General features: G+C 36.6%; 1 protein-coding gene across 1 annotated transcript in view; it reads right to left on the bottom strand.

The window, feature by feature from the left end:
* Positions 1-12,010, bottom strand: part of EFHC1 (EF-hand domain containing 1) — a 44,679-nt gene that overhangs the window by 10,632 nt on the left and 22,037 nt on the right. The window contains exons 6-9 of the mRNA XM_069488403.1: positions 10,332-10,552; positions 5,219-5,359; positions 4,003-4,216; positions 3,463-3,610 (exon numbers count right to left, since the gene is read on the bottom strand). Of these exons, the coding sequence (XP_069344504.1) occupies positions 3,463-3,610; positions 4,003-4,216; positions 5,219-5,359; positions 10,332-10,552 (724 nt within the window). The remainder of the gene's footprint in view (positions 1-3,462; positions 3,611-4,002; positions 4,217-5,218; positions 5,360-10,331; positions 10,553-12,010) is intronic.

Here is a 12,010-nt window from a genome sequence, read left to right as displayed (position 1 = left end):
TGATCTAGAATTCCTCTCTCCTGTTCTCTCTTAAATCCACTCCTGCCAGGTTTTCTAACCCTTCCCATTCCACTGAAACTCCTCATTAAGGTCCCTAATTCCCCGAATATTGCTAAATCCTCTTTAGACACAATGAACCATTCATTCTGTCTTCCTTGATATACAGGTAGTTCTCAATTTGCATGGTTTGAGATGCACCCTATAGCAAAATAACCCAGTCCCCCTCCCCCCCAATAACATGGTTCAAATTCCAGTTACCACAGTTTTTTAACTGTGAGTGATTGCATAAAGTACAAATCTCTTGGTCAGGTCTTTAGTCCACTAATCATGATGTAAGTAAACAGATGCATATCATAGTCAGTGACAATCACATCATTTCTTTCAAAGTCTTGGTGATTGGTCACTGTGTGTAAGTTTTTCAGTTCACACACAGACAGCAAAGTGTGTAGCTATGTTGCCTCCTTGTCTCTCAGTGATACACCCACATAATATTTTACTAAACTGGATCATTAAAAGAGAGAATTGGCTAACAAAGATGAAACTGCAGCAAAGAAACAAAAAGGTGATAATGCTAGCAGTGAAATTCAAGTCAAACATAAATGGATTTATAGAAGAACTAGCCGGCTGTGGGAACGTTGCCACAGCTGCCTTTCAAGAGACTCTAGATATGCAGCCAGAGGAACCTGGTGAAGGTGGACTGACAAACTTAAATGAGGAAAGTGATTGTAATGAAAAGAATGAAGATATCCCAGATGCCCACAAAACACTTCATATTAAAAGAATTCTCAGACATATTTCATTCTCATTAAAGGAACTCAGGAGATATTTTCATAACATTGAAAGCAAAGATAACAAAATGTTGGAAGTTGATTCAAACTTAAACAGGAATATGACAATTCACCAAAGAGATTCACTCTATCTCATAAGTTATGCAAAGAAAAGAAGGCAAGCACTATTCAAACTACTCTTGATATATTATTAACAAAGAAAACACTTTAAATCTCAATGTTCTCAATGTTTTAAATCACAGTGTGCTAAGTAAAAATTAGTTTTACTATTTTTTCATTTCCATATACATTTATAACCATCAGAGTTTTTAAGGTAGTAACAAAAATATTTTAAAGGGCACAGAAAAAGAATACTAAATTTTCCCATTGATTATTAACATTTTTTTGCATGGTCATTTTTACAGTCCCACAGTACTGTGTAAAGGGAAGAATGCCTGTACTTTCATTTGGCTCACACGACACTGTATTCACTTGGCTTTCTTCCTCTCTCATTGGTTGTCCTTTTCAGTTTTCTCGCCTGCTAGTGTTGGAGGACCCCCAGAGCTTAGTCCTTGGAGCTATTCTCTTCTTTATTTACACCAACTTAGAGATTTCATCCAGTCATGTAACCTAAAATATCATCTATATGCCACCAGCTCCTACATTTACATCTCCAGCCCAGACCTCTTGCCCGAATTCCATATTGACATATCTAATAGCCTATATGCTATCTCTTCTAGGCCATCTACTTGCTATCTTAAACCTAGTACAGTATATCCAAAACCAAAATCTCCACTCCAGCCAAAAAAAAAAAAAAAAAAAAAACCCACAAAAAACAAAACAAAACAAAAAAACCTCCTCTATCCACAGTCCACATCTTCCCTATCTCAGCTGATGGCAATTCCTTCCTCCTAGTTGCTCAGGCAAAAAAATCTTGGTGTCATCATTAACTATCCTCTTTCTTTCACATCCCCTATAAAATCTGTCTGAAGTCCTACTGGCACTACCTTCAAAGTATATCCAAATCAGACGACTTCTCCCCACCCCCACTAATACCACCCTGGGCCATGCATCATCATCTCTTGTATGGATTACCACAGTATTCTCCTTAATCTCCCTTTTAATCTATTTTCAACACAACAGCTGGAGTAGTTCTTTTAACACATTAACTGCCATGGAGTTGTATTTAACTCACTGTAGTTTTGACCCTGGGGCCGTGTGAAGCATATATAAAATTTTACTTGTTGATATTCTTGTTGTTATAATTAATATTGACAATTTAACCCTAAAAATGTGGATTAAATGAACAGAAGTCAGTAAATTTCATTTTTCTATTTATGTTTACCTTTAAATTACACTCGAAATTTTTTTTCTATTTTTATAATAAAACACTGTGGCCCCAAGGAAAAGTTTCTGGGTTTTTTGTGTGGCAGTCAATGTGTTAAACCATATGTCAAATTTTGCCACTCCTCTACTCAGAACCTCCCAATGGCTCCATTTCATTCAAAGAAAAGCCAAAACTTTTCCAAAGACCTAGTAGGTTCCACACAATCTAGCCCCTTGGTAATTTTTAAATCTCATCTCCTATTCTTCTTCCTCTCATTCCACCTCAGCCACTCTCACTGGCCTACTTCTTGCCAATGTTCCTTGAGTACTCTAGGCCAGGCATGTTACCATTTAGGGCCTTGGCACTCACCATTCCTCTTCCTGAAAAGCTCTTCCCCCAGACGGCTAACACCCTTACTTGCATTTGGCTAACACCCTTACTTTCAAGTGTTTGCTCAATGTCACCTTGTCAAGGTGCAACCACCTGCCCTGATCAGTGGCAACCTACTGCCACTCTTCAGAAACCCTTATTACCCTTATTTTGCTCCATTTTTCCATAGCACTTAACACTAATATACTACAATTTACTTATTTATTTCCTGTTGCTCAGAAGGTCAACTCCAAGAGGACAACTCCTTTTCTATTTTGTTTACTGAGAAAAGCCCAAGGGCCTAGTGACAGTACCTGACACATAGTAGGCATTCAGTAATCACAGTTGACCCTTGAACAACATGGGTTTGAACTGCACGTGGGTCCACTTATATGCAGATTTTTATTCACCTTTGCCAACCCTGAGACAAGACCAACATCTCCTCTTCCTCCTCCTCCTCAGTCTCTTCAATGTGAAGATGAAGACCTTTATGATGATCCACTTCCACTTAATGAATAGTAAATACATTTTCTCTTCCTTATGATTTTCTTAATAACTTTCTTCTTTCTAGCTTACTTTATTATAAGAATACAGTATATAATACATTATAATGTACAAAATATGTACTAATCGACTGTTAATGTTATTGGTAAGGCTTCCTGTCAATAATAGACTACTAACAGTAGGCTATTAGGAGTTAAGTACTAGGAGAGTCAAAAGTTATACATGGAATTTTGACTGTGCAGGGGGTTTGGTGCCCCTAATCCCTGCGTTGTTCAAGTGTCAACAGTATTTGCTAAATAAATGAAGTTGAAAAAGTTCTAAGTTACCAGTTATTATATTAGACCCAGGGAACATTCTGTGTATGTCTAATAACTCCTACCTGGTGAGGGAAATTTGAAAATCTAAATGTGATTACTCATTCATTTTGCCAAGAACTACTTCCTGAATATCTTGCATGTGCCAAAGGCAAAATGAACCCTAGGCAGTCAAACATACTTATCCAATTTTGATGCAGGAGCTTCTTGCTTTTGGATATGGTTCTGAATTGACGAGAGTGCTTCTGGCGTATACTGGGCAGCATTGCTCTCCATGTATTTCAAAACATACTCATCTGTATCAAGGATGACGAACCGGTGGCCAAACACTGGGGAGAGGGTAGCAATATACTTAGCTTTGTTATGTTTCTCTCATGCAATTGGGAATAAAATAATATTAACCCTCCAATGACAAATTCACAGATGTGCATTTGTGACTAAGACTGATGAACTTTCAATAGCTCTATAAACTAATATGCAGTAGTTTCCTCAGTGTTTAGGAAACTCATTGTCAACATATAAAGCCAAAAAATGCAATCAATTTAGAGTTTAATTGATAAGGAAGGACATTAAGACACTATATATACAAGAATAGTAGCTTTACTCTTAGCTGGAACATAGCCTAATTGTCTTTTACATGAGTTAAATAAATTAAATTCCAACTAAGAATAGAACTCATTCCCCCAGCCAGTAAAAAATTCTGAACTGTGTTTAGACCTACCCTCAATCAAAGCACCAATGTAGAAGTCACTAGGGCCATAGTAGACGGGGTTGTCCGCCGTAGAATTTGGTTTAACAACTTTAGTCCTGCCAAGGTACTTGCCCCCAATGATCCCAGAATTGCGAACAGGAGGTTCAAAGATACTGATCATGTCAGTAGCTAGAAAATAAGAAAAGACAAATCGGCGGTCTTTGTCTTCTGGTATGGGGGATTCCTAGAAAGGTGAAGAAGAGGATACTATGAAGGTTCATGATCTATCCATATGCCCCAAACTTAAATGCCTACAGGGATCCGGGTATAGGATATAAATGATGCAGTTTGGGTTCATTTAATATAAACAAACAACATATGGGGGAAATCTCTGGTGGCCTGAGAAGGACATGCCTCCTCTAAGGGAGGCTGCCTAAACTCAGCTCCAGTTGATTTTTGCCTTGTAAAAATGTAGGCCCAATGTTTCTAGGTCTTTCAGTTTTTCAAAAGATGATAAAAATTTGGATTATTATATAAAACCCCTGATTTTACAGTGTTGACTCCAACTCTTTTAAACACTATGCAGCCCAAACAAAACACATAGTACTAGAGTACATATTGGGCTACATTCTGCCCACAGGCGTGAGTTTGAGACCTCTTGGTTGACAACTTTGTGAACACTAAGATGATTATGCAAGGTTTAGTTTTGTAAATGAATCTATTTAAATACATAATATTAACAATAAAATTTAAGAAGGAAGGAATAAGAGTAATATAAATCACATAATTGAAAGTGATTCTTAGAAACTATCTTGTAAACAAGACTTTTCCTAAATCAAGTCACAGAGTGATTACACAATTCTTAAGGAATAAATTCCAGCTCAAACAAGCCTTAATGCTGACATGCTTATTCCTGACTAAAATCTCACTTTGCAACTTCAGCAAATATCTTCTCATTCAGACCATGGAATTATATGTGTAATAATTTCTCATCTGTTGAAGAAAGCCATTAGGTTTTCTCTTAGTAAAATAATTCTGTCATACCATTCCCTACTCTAAGAGTCTCCAGACCATTTTAATTAGACACCCATGAAATAAAAATATAAAGGCTGGGTACTAGATCCAATGGTTAGTTGAGGAAACATGTAACTCTGATGGCTGTTATTCTAAAGTTTACAGACAAAATGGACAATTGCACACAGTCCTGAGACAGAAGGAGATCTTAGTATATAAAAAGTAGGCTCACCAATGCAGCCAAATAACGAAGCACCTTGTTATCATTCAACAGCAGTTTAATAACATTTGTTTTTGGAGCTTTTGGAATGAGAACAAAGCAATTCTGAGCAGAATCTTCAAAGAGTCCAAAACCATTATAAGGAGGTAATTCCTGGAGACATACAGGAAACAAGAAGTAAGGCAGATGCTACTTGTGTTAAAATTACATTGAAGGTAACTGTAACTTCCTTTAAAAAACAATTCTGGAAAACACTTATTCAAAAATATTTTCTATATATAAAAATATAGAAAAAAAGCAACATATCACTTATTCTCTTCTTCTTTATTGATGGATTTTACATCATGTACACTGATGGCAGAAGTAACTGTTGATACTACAAAGTAACTATTGCTGATGTCCACTGACCTCTTACTACCAAAACAGAGTCTGATCCCACTCTCTGTCTCAGTGCAGATGACCTCTGGTCATCCTAAAATGGTGAGGCCCATAGATTTGTCTGTGACTTCATTGTTCTGGGAGTGAGCTTCACCCTGGCAGATCTGGAAACTGTTTCCTCAGTCCACCCAAAGTGTGTATGTGTTTGTGTGTGTGCACATGTGCTAGATTTGGGGGAGGGGTGGTCAGGACTTTATTCATGCTGCTTTTCCTCCTATCTACCTCCATATTTCTAACATTTTTATTTCTTGATTTTTGAATCACAGAAGATGACAGCTATACTTTTCTGAGTACTCAGACCCCTTGTCCATACAGGACCCCCTTTCTTAGTGAAGAAGCTCATTTAGGAAATCAAGTTTCAGATGCAAAGGTTATTTGATGAGTTGGTGGGAAGGTATACATTGAGCTTATATGTTTCATTTGAGCTCCAGGAAGAACTTGAAGCATCAGTGTAGGATGCCAAGTTTCATTTCCCTAAGAACTTTAGGTCAGAAACTAAGTTTTCCTCTTCCTTATCAATGCTGGCAAACATCAGCAGTGTTCTATTTCTCTGACTCCTTTTTGCTATGCTTTCTCAGGAAACTCAGCTTGTAGCACACTTTTTCACTTGTGGATACCTTCCCAAAATCTCTTTATATATTGTATGCAGACATTTTAATATATTAGTCCATATTGTCCCCAGTACCATCTATAACAGGGTATTTTCTCAACAATGAATGACTCTACTAAATTCATCCAAGGTGTACGACTGGCAACACTGACTCCCTCACCTACTTGCTGGGGTTGCAGTTAATGTGCTCATCATGGCTAGAATATGATTAGTAGATTCAGCGGATGGACAATGGCCTAATTTGCTTAAACTGCAAAACCACTATTCAATGAATATACAGGTTACATGAATAGAGGGACCTTGGGCTGAGATCGTACATGCTAAGCATTTGAATTTCCTCTGGAGGCTAGGAAGAAACTGCAAAGTGGTGAAACCTGAACTTGCTTTGCATCTGTACCAACATACAGTGAGAGCACCTTGGTTGGAGAGCGGGGGTGGAGGTTGAGATTTAAAATAAGGAGGTAGCTATAAGCCTGTGTGCCTTCTTCCTAAATTCCTATTGTGTTTGGACAGACCTGTTTTTCCTTGAATCACACTCATTTCCCTTGCTTGGATAAAGACCTTCCCTAAATATCGGCCCATATGCCTGGGGTCCTGGTACCTTGCTTCTCATACTCCAAGCTACTGCCTGGGTCCTGTTCTAAACTAGAAGAGCCATTCTTCTGAATGTGGACATCATCACTCCCAGACATTCCTGCTCATACGACCCACTTACCAGAGTTTCTGCCTGCATTTTCTTAACCAAGCTAGTACACGTGGAGCCTGAGAGTTCCATAGTCCTTCAGATACTACTTTTAGGGGCCACCCCCACAGCAGCTTAGCTCTCCTAATTCTGGCTTCTTTCTCTTCCCTGCCAGCATGCCTCCAGATGGAGCCAGCCTGAGATAAAACACATCTGGCCTTTGGGCCCATGTTTACTTATTCCTGATCTAGCAGATCAGCTTGACTTACGAGTGCCATGATTCTCAAATTGAATATATCCACTTCATATCCACATCTGTCCCTGACCATTGTCTTGGCTCTAGCTTTATCCCTCCAGAGCTTGCTACTGCTTTCTTTTTTTTAAATTTATATATATATTTTAAATTTCAGAATATTACAGGGGTATAAATGTTTTGGTTACCTAAATTGCTTTTGTATGGTTTGAGTCACAGTTGTAAGTGTGTCCGTCACCCAGATAGTGTGCATTATATTCATTAGGTGTGAATTTGCCCATCCCCTTCTCCCCCCTCCTACCTGCTGGATTTACAATGAGTATTATTTTCATATGTACATGTTAAGTGTTGATTGATTAGTTTCAATTTAATGGTGAGTATGTGTGGTGCACTTCTACTTATTAAAAAAAAAGTTAACTGTAAAACAGTCTCAGGCAGGTCTTTCAGGAGGTAGTGGAGAAGACAGCATTGTTATCATGGGAGATAACAACTCCATATGTAATACTGCCCCTGAAGACCTTCTGGTGGGACAAGATATAGAGGTGAAAGACAGTGACATTGATGATCCTGACCCTGTGTAGACCTAGGCTAATGTGTATACTGTGTCTCAGTTTTCAATAAAAAAGTTTAAAAAGTAAAAAAGAAAAAAATCAAAAATAGGAAAAAGCTTATAGAATAAGGATATAAAGAAAAAATATTTTTGTACAACTGTACAATGTGTTTCCGTTTTAGGCTAAATATTATTACAAAAGAGTCAAACAGTTATAAAAAATTAAAAGTTTATAAAGTAAAAAGTTATAATAAGCTAAGGTTAATTTATTATTAAAGAAAAACCTTTTATATAAATAAGTGTAGCCCAAGGGTACAGTGTTTATAACATCTACAGTAGTGGACAGTAATATTCTAGGCCTTCACATTCACTCACTACTCACTCGCTGACTAACCCAGAGCAACTTCCAGTCCTGCAAGCTCCACTCACAATAAGTGCCCTAAACAGGTGTATCTTTTTAAAATCTTTTATACTATATTTTTCCTGTGCCTTTTCTATGTTTAGATAAACAAATACTTACCATTGTGTTTTAATTATCTACAGTATTGAGTACAGTAACAGGTTTGTAGCCTAGGAGCAATAGGCTATACCATCTATGTTTGTGTAAGTATACTCTATGATGTTCACACAACAAACTTGCCTACTGAAGCATTTCTGAGAATGTATCCCTGTCATTAAGTGATGCATGACTATATTTGAGGAGATAATGGCTGAAAACTTCCTAAATCTGATAAAGACTTGAGTACAAATATCCAAGGAGCTTAACAAATTCGAAGTAAGATGAACTCAGAGATACATCATAATTAAACTTTTGAAAGACATGACAAAGAGAGAACCTTGAAAGCAACAAGAAAGAAATATCTTGTTACATACACACGTCTCTCAATAAAATTACCAGCAAATTTCTTATCAGAAACTTTGAAGGCCAGAAGGCAGTAAGCCAATATATTCAAAGTGCTAAAAGAAAAAAAAAATGTCAACCAAGAATACTATAGTCATAGCCATATCCATATCCATATCCTTCAGAAATGAGGGAGAGGCTGGTCCAATGGTAGTGGGTTATCAGAACTTATTAACACTAGTGTTACGCAAGTTGGTATCCAACCCCCCACTAATAAATTTGACTGGCTTTAAAATAAATAAATAAATATATAAAATGTTAAAAAATAAAAATAAAAAAATGAGGGAGGAATTAAGACATTCCCAGATAAACAGAAGCTGAGGGAGTCAGTTACCACTACACCTGCCCTGCATGAAATGCTCCTGGGAGTTCTGCAGGGTGAAATGAAAGGACACTAGACAGCAACTTGAAGACATATGAAGAAATAAAGATCTTGATAAAGATAAATACATGGGCATTTACAAAATTATTGTATTATTGTAACAACAATTTGTATCTTTGTTTTCTGCATGATTTAAGAGACTGATATATTTTTAAAATAATCTAAAAGCTACCATTATTGCAGCTCTTGTTTGTAACTCCACATGTTCTCTTTTACATAACTTAAGAGACTAAAGCATTTAAAAGAATGTTTAATACCACTGAATTATACACTTAAGATGGTAAATTTTATGGTATGTGTATTTGACCACAATAAAAAATTTTTAAATTAAAAATAAAATAAATTTCTAAAAAAGTAATAGAATGCTGTGTATAAATTAAAGCCATGCAGAGGAGTATAAAAAGAAACATCTCTTGTCGTCTCCTCTTTCCCTCCCTACTTGCTCATTGCCACATTTGAATTAACCACTGCTAATACAGGGTGTTCCAAAAGTCTCCATAAAAAGGAAAAATTTTGTAATGAATATGTTACAAATAAAGTTATATTTAGCTACAATTTCCCATTTTCCCTATGTAGGGTGACTTTTGGGATACCCTCTAGTAAAGTAGCTATCTCTCTAGGTCTTTCCTTCAGCATATATAAGCAGATATTATATAGAAAAATTTACAAAAATAGGACCATGTTATAGATACATAATCACTTAAAAATATGTTATGAACAGTTTTTCAAGTTAATATGTATAGACTTACTGCCTCTTTTTTTTTACAGGCCTTATAGTCTTTTAATTGTAAGAACATAATTTATTTTGTCAATCTCCTTGTACTTTGTTTTATTACAAATGATGTTACAATACATATCCTTCTACATATCTTTTTATAGTTCCCAAAGTTATATTTTCTAGGCCAAAGATATGCAATATTTTATTTTGAAAAAAACTAAAATGACGACAAACTGCCCTTCAGAAAGGTTATTCTGATTGGCTTTCCCATTACAGTATATGAAAGTTCCCATTTTTTCACATAGGGCAAACACTGGATACTATGAATCTTGTAAAATTAAACAGATCTAAAAACCTCACTATCATTATATTTCTCTGATTATCAATTAGATTGGAGGCCTTTTTGTTCTTTTTTGACCATTTATATTTCTTATTTTGTAAACTACTCTATTACATGTACTTTGTCCATTTTGTGTGTGTCGGGGGGGGGGGTATTCACTATTCACATAGAAGTCCTTTTTTTCCTTTTTCTTAAATTTCTACCTCAGAAAACTAATTTTATCACCACACTAAGAGCTACTATCCAATTACCTGTTTTACAGGAGGTGGTTCCTGCTTGCTCACATCAATACGTGGCAAATCAGGGATTCCAAACTTCTCTTTGTAATACTGTCGAGTAAATGGATCACAATCATAAATGAAGAAAGTTCTCCCAAGGATAGTAAGTGGTTTCCCAACGATGAAGTCTTTGGCAGTATACCATTCCAACACCTCTTGATCAGAGATTTCCAGCACACACCGAGGGAAGTTTTCTAACATAAGATAGTGTTAGAGAGAAAAGAAGAAGAAATGAGTACAGGAAGAAAGACTGACATACAACAGCCAGGCATTCCCGAGGACCTGTGGGAGTAGAGTCTTTTGCTCTGGTCAAGGGTCAGGGACTTCCCTACATTCTCACCAGAGCATAAGGTATATATTTCTATCTGTTGACAAGACACATAAATAATATCCCAGATGGCTTTTGTAAAGTCTCATATTCAGCTCAAACTATCACTACAAATCACTAATCTTAGAAGAAATCATTACAGGAGGAAAGAATAAGCATCTTTTTATAAGGATAGTGTCTTAGGTCTAAGAGAGATCTAAGTTATTTAGTTCCACTTCCCACCCATTTATCCATTCATCCAACAAATTTTTAGTGACTATGTGTATCATGTACTGGGTACACTGCTAATACTGGGAATACAACAATTAAAAATATAGACACAATTCTTGTCTTCATGAAGAAAATACTTTGTCTAGGGAAGACAGATACTAAACAATTACACAAAGAATGGTTTCATGGCAATTGCAATTATTGCTGTTAGGACAGTGTGACCTCTTCCTGGAGGCAGGGGGCAGGGACAGTCAGCAAGATGATTACAGTAATCCATTCATGTAGGAATCAATCATGCTTTTTAATTTTGAAATATTAAGGGGGTACAAATGTTTTTGTTACATGGATACCTCTTACAATGCTTAAGTCGGAGCTTTTAGTGTACCCATCATCTGAATAATGTTCATTGTACACAATGGGTAGGTTTTTACCCCCCATCCTCCCTCCCTCCTGCCTTCTTGATTTCCTATGACTTTTTCATTTCTTTGTGCCTGTCTGTCCCCACCAATTAGCTCCCAATTATTAAAGAGTACATGTGGTGTTTGTTTTTTCATTCCTGAGATACCGCACGTAGGATAATGGTCTCTAATTCCATCCCCATTGCTGCAAAAGACATTATTTCATTCCTTTTAATGTCTGAGCAGTACTCCATGGTATACATTTACCACATTTTCTTAATCCAATCATGAATTGATGAGTACTTAGGTTGATGCCACATCTTTGTGATTGTGAATTGTGCTGCAATAAACATTTGAGTGTAGGAATCAATCATTTTTCAAAAGTAGAATCAATCTTGCATTTTTGGAATAAATCCAATTTTGTTGTGCTGTTTTATGAAAACTAAGGGTTAACGTGTTTAAGATTGATTCCCTGCAGCCTGGCCTCCATGGAAATCATAAGGGTCACTTAGTTCTGGTAGAGTGCCACATCTTATAGCTGTAACCACAAAACTTTGACACAGAACCACTATCACATGGGAGATAAGAAGTAGGCTGTTATGCTCCTAACTGGTAATTACTAAGATTGAAAAATAGGAAGAAGGCTTAGTTTCTGCTATATCATACATAAAGGCTTGGACTCCGGCCCTTGATTATGGAAAAGGAGGGGCTGGTAT

Source organism: Eulemur rufifrons, chromosome 15 (genome assembly GCF_041146395.1).
Source record: "Eulemur rufifrons isolate Redbay chromosome 15, OSU_ERuf_1, whole genome shotgun sequence".
Classification (NCBI taxonomy): domain Eukaryota; kingdom Metazoa; phylum Chordata; class Mammalia; order Primates; family Lemuridae; genus Eulemur; species Eulemur rufifrons.
Note: the sequence above shows the minus strand (reverse complement) of the source record. Positions and strands in the feature narration are given on the sequence as shown.